The sequence below is a fragment of the Myotis myotis genome, unplaced genomic scaffold (assembly GCF_014108235.1).
Source record: "Myotis myotis isolate mMyoMyo1 unplaced genomic scaffold, mMyoMyo1.p scaffold_m19_p_10, whole genome shotgun sequence".
Lineage (NCBI taxonomy): Eukaryota > Metazoa > Chordata > Mammalia > Chiroptera > Vespertilionidae > Myotis > Myotis myotis.
Genome location: NW_023416314.1, coordinates 74,668,696 through 74,679,899, shown reverse-complemented (window position 1 = coordinate 74,679,899; position 11,204 = coordinate 74,668,696). Strand labels below are relative to the sequence as shown.

Below are 11,204 nucleotides of genomic sequence, written 5' to 3'. Positions count from 1 at the left end.
AGGAACTTCTTGGTTTCAATCACAGAATCTTTGTGTCTTTGCCAAAACTCAATTTCCCTTTCCTCTCCCAGAGAGGGGCAGCCTGGTGAGTTAAAGAAATCTCCTTGGACGCTTAGCTCATGCCAGGCCAGTGGCCAGAAAGACCTGGGAGAAAGTTAATGGTTAGGGGAACGTTTTTCGTGCCAAGAACAGTCCCTCACCTGTGTGCCCTCGGGGCCCAGTGAAGCAGGCCCTTGTCCCACGGGGATTGCATGGGTATTTAAAATCCAAAGAGTCTCCCCAGGGGGCTCTTGCCCAAAAGGTGTTTTATTTCTGGTTTCAGCATCTTGGCATTTTCCTCTGTCAATAAATAGTTAAAAAGACCATGTAAGTGTCAGGAGGAAGGGAAGATTCTGGATAACCCACCAGCCAGATAGTCAGTCAGCTGTTCCACATGAAAGGACGCAGGGGTCCTCTCTCCTGGGATCCCCCCTTTAACCTTTCTCTCTAGGCTGTTACCTGGGGGTGGGGGAGACGGGATTTTCAAAGTCCATTGAAATTGCCACTGCCCAACAGGTGATTGTGGTGCCTAAGAAGAGAACCCATGTGTGTGTGTGTGGGGGGGCGGAGTACCTAGCTGGGAGTCCCTTCAGAACCTGCTACCTGCATAGCCAGGGCAAAGATCTTGATGCCAAAGCAGAGGAGACTAAATATAAGTTAGTACACGAGACAGATGTCACTCCCCTATCCCATCGTCTCCTCCAGACTTGAATTTCTGCTCACTTTGCTTTTACATTCTCCCTTCCTGATGGGAAGGGAGAGCACAGGTACTTTTCACCTGAAACAGCCGAAAAGAACAGTCACCACCAAATCAATTCCTCACCCATTAATAGGTTGTCTCTCTGCTCCTGAGACACAGGCATAACCTGGTTAGACCTGTTTTGTTTGAACACTAACGTGTGAGTTGGCCAAATGCAAATGAGCCAATGTTTGTAATCCTTTATTTTATTTTTTTAAAGGGCCCGGCAGCCAATCAGAAGAGGAGGAAGTGACTTAGGGAATTCCCGGTTGGTGGCTTATTGCTTAACATCCTACAAAATGATTTAAAATTATTGTCATATGCATTTATCTTCACTCTGATGAGGGCTCAGACGTGATAACAGCCCAGGTTCCCCATCCCCGCAGGAGCTGGCGTGACGGCTGCCGGCCGCCTCCCCTCCATTAGCCACAGCTATTGGATTTCCCACCCAGAATCTTTAGCAAATGAGGTAAGTCCTTATTTTTAAACCTTCTTTGGAATCTGGAATTCAACCACCTGAGTGGAAAGAGAAGCCTGCTGGAATCAGACAGATGAAACTAAAGCAGACTCCCGGAGGCAGCCGGCAGGAAGTAAGCTCCACTCACCTGTGCTTGCCTCACTGGGTCTTAACAGAAGTGTATGTTGGGGGGCAGGTGGGCTACATTGGATGTGCGCTGTGAATTCCTTGTATTCAGCCTGGACGTCTAGTCACTGTGGATTTAGAAGCCCCTGGTTTCCTTCTATCTGTGTGACAAAGCCATTTCCCTGGGTTGCATTCTGAACCCAATAGGCAGCTAGCTTGGTGCAGAACTGGTTGGCTCAATAGCTGTTGGGGCTCAGGTTCTCACGTCCTAGAGATGTCTGCTGTTGGTAATTTTTCTGACTCAGTTGTAGGGAAAGGCAGAGTCCTTTTCAGTATATTTGGTGGTGGAAGATGGCCAGAAATAAGCAAGGGCGTTCCTGGCCACACCGGGAAAAGTGGCCAGGCAGCCCAGGTAGGCAAGGGCATTGGGGAGAGCTGCTTGCCTAAAAATGACTTTGTCCAGAAAAAAAAAAAATTGGCAAAGAGTTTCGCCGTATCACAAGGTGACAAAATAACCGAATATTGGCCCCAGGGTGGATGCAGCTAGGAACAGTGAGGAATTAATCCCCTTGTTGGTAAATAACAACATCGAGTTGGGAAGGTGACGTGTTCGCCATCTGCCTTTGGCAAGGTTCAGTATACTCCTGGTATTGAGGGAGCATGTGTCTTTTTTAGATGAAGTGCACAATTCTGTGAGCCTGTGTACACAGGTGTGTGTGCCGGTCACGTACCTTAGGGGCAGGTAGAGTGTAAGTGTGTGGATTCGGAGAACTTTCAGACGGAAGGTCTAATTCAGGCATTGATTCTGTAGACATGGGTGTGAGGATGTGGTCAGAGAGAGCCTTTCCCTGTATAAAAGGGCAGCTGGGGATCATGAGTGGACATGTGCTAATTTCCGAGGTCAAAGGAAGAGCCAGTTTCCAACAGGAGCAATGAAGTTCTGTTGTTAGGAAGAACTGCACAGAGAAGCAACACTATCCGAAAAGGCTCTTCGGAGATTGGAAGAGTGACATTAATCGCTGCATTTGGAGTTTAGACAAGGCCCCCTGGTCCTCTTTTGGAGGCCCAGAATCCTCAGACTGTCAAATAACTCGAAAGCCATTTTTTAATCTGAAGTCCTGTAGGATCACGCCACTTCCACACCAGTGGCTGATGGCTTATGTGGCTAGATATTAAAAACGTTGGAACCTGGAAACGAGAAATGAGGGTCATTTGGGAGTTTGTAATCACATTTGAAAAAAATGAATACAATGGAGACGATCCTTTTCCATGTTTCCAAAGGATTTTATAAAGGCATGTTAAAAAAAAAAAGGAACCTTGAGTGAACCACTGTGCTGTAAGTTCTCTTGTGTTACTATGTGAGATGGCGGCCCAGACTGGGCCGTCTTAGGGTGGCTATGGATAGGGTGATGCCTTTGATCCAGGTGCCATAGGTACAAAAGAGCTCAAATTCAATGATATATTTTCTTTTTGTGCTAATAAGCCTCTATTTGTTAAATTCAAACGATCCTTTTTGTGACATTCTTATTTCTTTTAAAAAATACATTGTCAGCTCCCCAGCATGGAAATGCCTTGTTCCTTCCTGAACCTCTGAGAAGCCTGGTTCCTTCACACTTCCCATCCCGTGTTAATGCACCCATTCATTCACCAACTTTACCCAGATCCTCTTTCAATGCCTTTCGACTCCCTGAGAGGCTGAGACAATGAAAACTATTTGCTCAACTGCATTCAATTCGTGAATTGGAAACTGGAAGGAATTCATAGCAGGTCTCAGGTCAGAATGTGAGTGCTTTGGGCCACTGTTCCCTGCTAGGAAGTGGAATTTAGATTTTGTGAATCTTGTACTGTTTTATTTCCTCCTCATACCCCTCACCCCCTCCTCCAAAATAGGGGATTTTAGCTCTGGGTTGTGTTCTTGAGACCATCTTGCTTTTCTGAAAGCCCAGCGCTAAGAATCTTGTTCAATGTTAAAGCATCAAACACAGACACAGAGATTTATACAAGTCATTAAAAGTTTATTCAGTCTCCCCCGACTTCAGATGCAGTCATTTCTAAGTCCTTTCAAAGAGAGGTGATTTTCAAAGGCCTCTGGGTGGGGTGACAGCCATGGCAGAACCTGCTAACACACTGGAGAAGCAATGCCACAGTTTTAAGGAACCAGATACTATAAAGTTGGAACCTGATTTTTTGGTGACACCCTTTTGCTGCGTTTCAGCTCATTTCTCTTGTAAAGATGGCTTTCTGGTAGAATTAAAGTGACAATCACTTCTGTTGTGGGTGGGGCCCTGGTCGGGAGGTATTGACTGCACTGCAGGCTTGATGTTTAGAGACCATGTGTTCTCACCCTGGCGTGGTTCCTGGGAGTAACCGGCCGAGTGGGTCAGCCGATCGTCATCTGAAGACAGAGTCAGGGTGGCAGCCATATCTTGCCAGGACTCCCTTAAATCCGTTGGATGACTGCAGAGGTGGGAAAGATAAACTTTATTTAGTGTGTTCTGATTACAGTTTTAAAAAGATTTTAAATAATATGATTTGTCCTAAGGAATAGGCAATTGTGCTCTTATTAGAAATATGTGACTGCTATGTTTTTATTTAAATTGGACAGGGTGTTAAAGGGCCAGACCATTAAGCTGTGCAGGAAATAAACAATGTGGTAGGGAGAATGGTGATAATATTGAATGGGGCATGTGTTCAAGCTGAATAGCACTGATGTCAGGAAGCTGGGATGTGCTGGAGGAGAAATTTCCATGGATCCCTCAGAGTTATTTGATAAAACATTTATTGGACTTCAGAAGGGAAAAACACGCACACATTTCTTTAAGAATTGTCCCTGAAGAATTTCAGATTCACCTTGTGAGTGATTGGAGCACAGCGTGGACAGGGGGTGCGCAGGACAGCGCCCAGGACTGGCAGTCAGAAGGCCTGCTTTTCTAGCTCCAGCAAAGCTACGTGCTCAGAGCCACACACTCCACCTCTCTGGAATTTAGTCTCTCATCAGGACAAAGGAGCTTGACTCTGATTGTCTCTAAGATCCATTTCAACCCCTGGAGTCTGATGACCAGGAAAGAATGGAAGGTCAGCGGAATCCATTCCAACCCCTAGATTCTGACGACCTTCCTATGCCTGGAGGCCAGTAGGTTTTCCTGGAGTCTGTGAAAGCTGAGAATGGGGTAGAGACGCCCTCTCTCCTCAGGATGAGACAGGAAAGAAAACCAGTAGGAGCCTTACATGGCTTCCTTGGGGTCTTCAGAATGCTGGCTAAGGGATACAGGTGGAGGTTCCAAGACCGGATTCCTGGAGCCTCTATTGGGGTGTTAGAGTCTGTTCCCACAACAGCATCCCATCTTGATCAATCTGCCTCCTGTGTCCAAGGTTGGTGGGAGTGTCGAGGTGGATGAAGCTGACTGTTTTGTGACCACAGGGAGCAGTGGGTGTACACAAGAAGGCACTCTACTGACGTCTTCTATAAAACACCAAAGCCGTCTGTTGGAAAGTGAACATACAGACACTCATGGAGCCACTCAGCTTGCGTGGTGCTGATCAGCTCACTTGACTGACAGTCCATGGATTATTGGGTAGATTGGATGGACAGGGACTCACTTCTAGAGGAAGACCCTAGGGGTAGCAGAAGGGGCGCATGATTGGCTGAGCCACTGGGCAGCCAACCTGGGGATATGGGTGTTCCCAGAGGGCCTCAGCCTATGTCTGCAGCAACCAGGCCTGCACCAGGGTGAAGCAGGGTGGCCCATGTAAAGAGGCTCCCAGGGTTTTAATTGGCCCTGTTTTAAAAGAGACCTGTTGTAAAAATACTCTTTTAAAAATTGATTTCACTAGCACCTAACCACACTCTGTCTCCAGTTTGTTTTACAGGGCTGGGCCCCTCTTGTAGTTCATTAGATCCACATTATCTTTTTTTCTCTACAACCTTCTTCCACACCCTGACCCTCAGAGCCCCCTCTCCTTCCTTTCTCAGAAGCATCTTCATTATTATTAAAGTTGTCTGCCTACTTATTTAAAATCTGGCCAGCATAGGTTCATTCAAAACATGCTTTCTGATGAAAACAAAGCCGAAGACAAAAAGGAGCCCCAATGCCTATGATAGTATTTTGATTATTAGACTAACAGACCACCTCATTAACCCCACTGTTTTAACACACGGACTTACTTTTGTACGACCTTATCTAGATGCACACGTCCTGTGATACTGTCGTAATTGCGGTGAACTTAAACTTTCATATCCTGCCACTCCCCCCTCACTCTATATTACAGACACAAACAATCTTGGGGGTTAGCCGTCATTTACCCAATTATGGATTTGAGAAATTTCCACCACCCCGCTGGCTCTTTCTCAGCTGGATGTAAACTTCTTCTAACTGTCCGAATAGTCTTTCCTGGAACATGAAGAAGGTCTTCTATTTTTTGCATATGACAAAGGATCTTGGAGAATGTGGCTGTCTTGTAGAGATTACTTTGGGATCCCTCTCAGGACCCTTTTCAATAGTTCCCTTAGTGGAGATAGTGATGTGATCTGGTGGCTCAAGGTAAGTGTGGTCGAAAAGGTGAGGCTGTTTTCAGCCGTGTCTGCATGCCGACTACCAACAAGACTTATTTAGTCTTTGCAGTGGTGTTAGATTTGGCCCAAATCCAGCCTCGGTCTCAATTATGTCCACTTGTGAAGTTAGAAGCACCTCGGTTCCATTGTAATTCCCCTGGTCAGAAGGTGATGGCTTGAGGAACGCAGATGAAGGGCAGACTTTGCTTGTATATTAAAGGGGCAGGAGGCTATGAGTTTTGGTTGCCTGGAAACAGCTGGAAGGATACAAAGAACATTAGGTTTAGTCAAAATACCTGGGTTCAAATCTGACTGCGCTGTGGGTAGTTGAGTGGCTCTGTGTGAGTTATATAAACCCTAGGATCTAAGTTTCCTTTCCTGGGAAATGGGGTTAATGACATCTGCACAGGACTGCCGTCAGGATTAAGTTAGACACAGAATCTGAAAGCACCGAGACAAATGCTTGTGAGTAAATATTTGGTAATATATGGAGTGGAAATCGAGGATGGAGCCTCAACATGAGTGTGCTCAGCGAATCTCTGTTGGGTTGAAGTGTATGAATAATTCTGGGGTTTTGTTTTTTGAAATGATCGATGTTGGTTCTGCACTGTGACCTTGGGAAAGAAATGCGATAGGTTTTCACTGGGGAAGGGGGGTGGCAGGGAGATGGGCTAAATCATCGTAACTGAGCCCTGTCTCGAGCTGGCTGCAAACCAGACCCCATGGGGGTGCAGAAGACCTTAAGGGGCTGGGGGGGGGGGGGGGGGGGAGAGCACAGCTCGTTCTGATCCCTGTCTCCGGATGCCTGGCAGGCAAGAGCCTCCGGAAGAAACGGACACCCCCCCCCCCCCCCCCCAGGCAGTGCACATGACTAACTGCAACTTCACCTACCATTGCCCACCCCTACAATTCCGGAGCGTGCTTCCACATACCTACTGCCCGCCGCAGTGAAGGCATTGCCTTGGGTGTTCCAGAGGCTTCAGAAAAAATGCCTTTACTTACTTATTATGGGGCCTGCCTCCTGTAATTTGTTCAAATGCGGCTTCTGGCCATGTGGAAGTGGTTTCTAGAAGCTGTCTGAGTTGAACAAGCAGTCTTTGCTGTTAATGAAACAGGAAGCGTTCCTAATCTGGGATCCGAGGGTCTCTTCGTGTCCATGGAGAGAATCCAGGGAATTTGTGAGCTTGGATGTGAAGAAATTGTTTTTATGTTCAGCAAGCTAACTAGAATTTAACGTTTTCCTGTGACATGAATGTAGGCAAAACTTCACGGTAGCATGAGCTGTAACTGTGACTGTGACCCGGAGACGTTACAGGCATGTTCCTGTCATATTACACTTGTCACAAATTGTCTCCAAATAGTGACATTCAGCACTCCTATATTTCATGGAGGTTATTAGACCTGCACTACATTATCTTAGTTTATGTCTTAATAAAGATGTACATATCTTGTTATATCGCACACTTATTTTAAAAAGTGTTTTGATCATTGCATTTTAATAGAAACTTCTATTAAATCTAATACACTTCTATTAGATTCTAGTCTTATGTAATTGATTTTGCCATTTAAAACAATTTTGAGGAGGGGGCCATAGGTCTCATCAGACTTAAAAAATGGGGTCTATGTTATAAATCAAGGGTGAGGAACCACTAATTGAGAGCATTCCCTCGCACAGGGCTAATGAAAAGACTTCTGAGCAGCGTCAGCTAATGGATGGTCTCTGTCAAAACACGAGTATGTGTTTCCCACGCATTGTTCCTGCCTATGGGGAGCTTTAGGGTTGCGGTGGGACATCGGCATAATGAGAATCATGGCAACAGCAATAATAATAATCATGGTGATAACAGCTAACTTTTGCGGAGGGCCTGCTGTAAGCCAGGTGCCTTCATAGGCATGCTCAATGTCATCTTTAGTTTATCTTTTTATTTTATTTTTTGGTGTCATATTTAGTTTAACTTCCCCAACAACGTCAGGTGGTCATTGATGGGGCAAAGGTAGAATAGATCTCCCTCCTGCCCCCCATGGGGATAGAGCATGGGTGCAGGTGAAGGCCAAAGTGGGGACCGGCCTCCAGACCAGTCAGTGTCCAGATCTGCAACCTGTGCTGTCACGCAGGGCCCCTCCCTTGGAAAGACCCTGTGCTCGGTTTCCTGCCGGTTGTTGTTGCCTTGCAATTCTCAATACACTGTGAACAGGGGCCCTGCGTTTCCCTTTTGCAAATTATGGAGCTGAGCCTGCCTCTGGATGCGGTGAAACTGTTCCAACAGGTGACGACTCCCGAGGCCGGGATGCTCCTGTGGAGAGCCAGCCCCCTGCTCCTCCTCTGGCCCGTCTGGCTGAGTGCCGGGGGAAAGCTGAGGCCTGGCCAGCAGGATGCTGTGGGTTTTTTGAGTTGGTGCGTCTTCCAATGTTGCTTGAGCACCAGAGACTTCCTGGAGGAAGGGGAGAATAGCTGGAAGGAATTTGATTCCTTGGAAAACCTTTCTGGTGAGGAGTTGCTTGCCTTGCAGGTGATTCTTCCCCACCCCCACCCCCAGCCCACCCCCAGTTTTTAAAATAATTTTAAAAATTCCAATTACAGTTGACATACAATATTATATTAGTTTCAGGCGTACAACATAATGGTTAGACATTTATATACCTTACAAAGTGACCCCCCTCAATAAGCCTAGCCCTCACCTGACACCATGCACGGTTATGACAATATTATTGACTCTCTTCCTTTTGCATTTTTTATTTCCCAGAGGGTTTACTGCGTAGACCAGTGAGCTAGGAGAGGCAGAGTAAAGTGTGTTCCGGAAGGGAAAATGGGACACAGTGAGCCAAGTCTATCCTTCTTGTGTGAAAGCACTAAAAGGAAACTTGAGCTTTCTTGCTGTCATTTAGTGATTATCGGTACAAAAAGAAAACCCCAATTCCTCTAAATAGGATATCCTCTAATCTCTGAGAAAAATTCAGATATTGCCCTGGCCGGTTTGGCTCAGTGGATAGAGCGTCAGCCTGTGAACCAAAGGGTCCTGGGTTTGATTCCAGTCAAGGGCACGTACCTTGGTTGCAGATTCCTCCCCGACTTGAGCCCCGGTCAGGGCTTGTGCAGGAGGCAAAAAATTGATGTGTTTCTCTCACATTGATGTTTCTCTCTGTCTTTCCCTCTCTCTTCCACTCTCCCTAAAAATCAATAGAAAAAATATCCTCGGGTAAGGATTAAAAAAAAAAAAGAAAGAAAAGAAAACTCAAATATTATTTGCTTCCTAAACTGCAAAGATGATCATGGAATACGCCTGGGGAGGTTCTAAGTTTTTACAAACTGTTCCAAGGTTTCAAACAGGGTGGCGGACTCGGTGGAGGAGGGTTGGCGTGATGGATTTATTTATTCAGGCCCCTAGAATGACACAGCCACGCTCTTTCTCTCGTCGCTGTGATGTCCACAACACGGCAGGTCTGTCATCAGGACCCGTGGCAGTTCAGTCATCAGATGCTTTTCCAAAGAAGCCCTAGTTCCCCCTTAATTTTTCAGTAACAATACCCGCTCTTTGGTCATGGCTAAGAAGTCACAGGCGGCTGCAGGCAGCCAAGCCCAACCCCTGTGTCAATCAGAGGCCTTCAGCAGGAAGCCAGGCTGAAGTTTTGATGGACGGGTGTGAGTGAGTGGCCATGAAACAGTGCTTCTGTAGCGCCCGCACTGATGTATGCTGGAGGGAACTTTTATACTAGGGCACAAGGATGATTAGTATACCTCCTCCTCACATGTAGGGGGGAAAATTATAGGAGCCGTACTTAAAGGAATCTCCACTTCCAAAATAAAAGTATGAAATGCTAAGAGACATCCCCCCTCTTTAGAAATATAAGAATTCGTTTTCAAAGCTACGAAGAATTATGTGGCACACCCCCCTCCGATATATTTATGATAATAAATCCAGTTCATTTACTAGCTCTGTGTCTTTGGGCAAGTTGCTTAGCCTCTCTGTGCCTCCTCATCTATAAAATGAATAATATTAGTACTGATGTCCAAGGTTATTGCAAGGCGTCAATGAGGTCATTCCTGTCAAGCCTAGCTCAATTCCTACCACACTGAGAATGCTCAGTAAATATGAACTGTCATCACTGTCATAGTTTGAGTTGTTGTTTTGTAATTATATAGTCTTTGAGATTCCAAATTAGTGGCTGTTGACCTTTCCTTAGATAGAGTGTCTTGATCTTTTCTTGGGACGAAACATGAATCTTAAAATGGTCAAATCCATTATCCCAGTCCATCCCAGCCCCTCCCTGACTCCAATCCCCCACTCTCACCTCCCTCCACCCTTTCTGCATTCTTCCGCGGTTGATCTTATTTATTTTTCAGTCGACTGAGGCTGTTGTTAAACCTTTTCTTTTTCGGGCTGCCCGATTTGGTTCTGAGGCACTCCACTCCCTACCCTGCTCATGACAAGAATGCTTGGGAATGCTCAGCCAGCCACATCCCTCCCCTGTTGGAACACCCTGTTCTTAACGCTCCTTGAGAAGCGGTGTTTCTGAGGCCTTTCCCACTGCCCTGACCCCCCACTGAGCCAGTGGTCTGGTGGTAATGAAGGTCAAGGGCACAGAGACAGCTGGGGAAGGTGGTCACCTAGGGAAACATCGTGCGTTGCCCACGCCCCGTGCTTTCTTCTCGAAGCTTAAAAAGAGATATTAAGAGGCTTCTGCTCTCTGGGTGATGATGCCATTGCTTAATTGGTGTTGTCATGATCTCCATTTGAGTGATTTGTTTAGCTCTCTGTGGCCCTTTTTGGCTTGAGCTCATCATGTGATATTGACAAAGTGATGAGAAATGAGAGTGTGATGATGCTCGGATTAATGCAGGAATCACACCTTGAGCTTAGGTCCTTTCTACCTGGGACGTGGGACCTCAAGTCACTTGGCAGGACGTGGGGGAGTCTGCACAGCCCGCCTTTGAGGTAGGTATGGGTAACTTCATTTCCCCAGTGGGAAAGCTATGGTCTGGGGACTGGGGTTTTCAAATTATACTGTTTGCCCAGGGCTGGACTTAGGAAGTCTGTGGGAGAGGCCAGACTGCGTTCAGGCACTCCCAGGCCCTGTTTCAGGAGGTAGCCTGCAGACCACACCTACTCCCGGGACCATATTGACTTTCGGAAGTCGACAATTTGGAGGAGGGTGGTTTGGTTTTGATCCTATCTCAGCAGCCCCTTCTCTGCCCATGTTAATCTGATTCATGATCTTACCCTGGGCTGGCTGGAGGCTGGCCATGTCATTCTGCAGATCTTGGACACCCCTCAGTGCCACCACGGAGCCAG

The 11,204-nt window shown here is 46.6% G+C and overlaps 1 protein-coding gene across 5 annotated transcripts in view; it reads left to right on the top strand.

Moving 5' to 3' along the window:
* Positions 1 to 1,094: 1,094 nt before the first annotated feature.
* EHF (ETS homologous factor) overlaps positions 1,095 to 11,204 on the top strand; it is a 42,243-nt gene continuing 32,133 nt past the window's right edge. For 3 of the 5 annotated variants that reach the window (XM_036326252.1, XM_036326249.1, XM_036326248.1), the window contains exon 1: positions 1,234 to 1,368. In XM_036326252.1, the coding sequence (XP_036182145.1) occupies positions 1,330 to 1,368 (39 nt within the window). In that variant the 5' untranslated portion in view covers positions 1,234 to 1,329. Of the gene's footprint in view, positions 1,369 to 2,913; positions 3,144 to 11,204 lie in introns of all 5 variants that reach the window. The other 2 variants (XM_036326251.1, XM_036326250.1) reach the window with 2 other exon arrangements.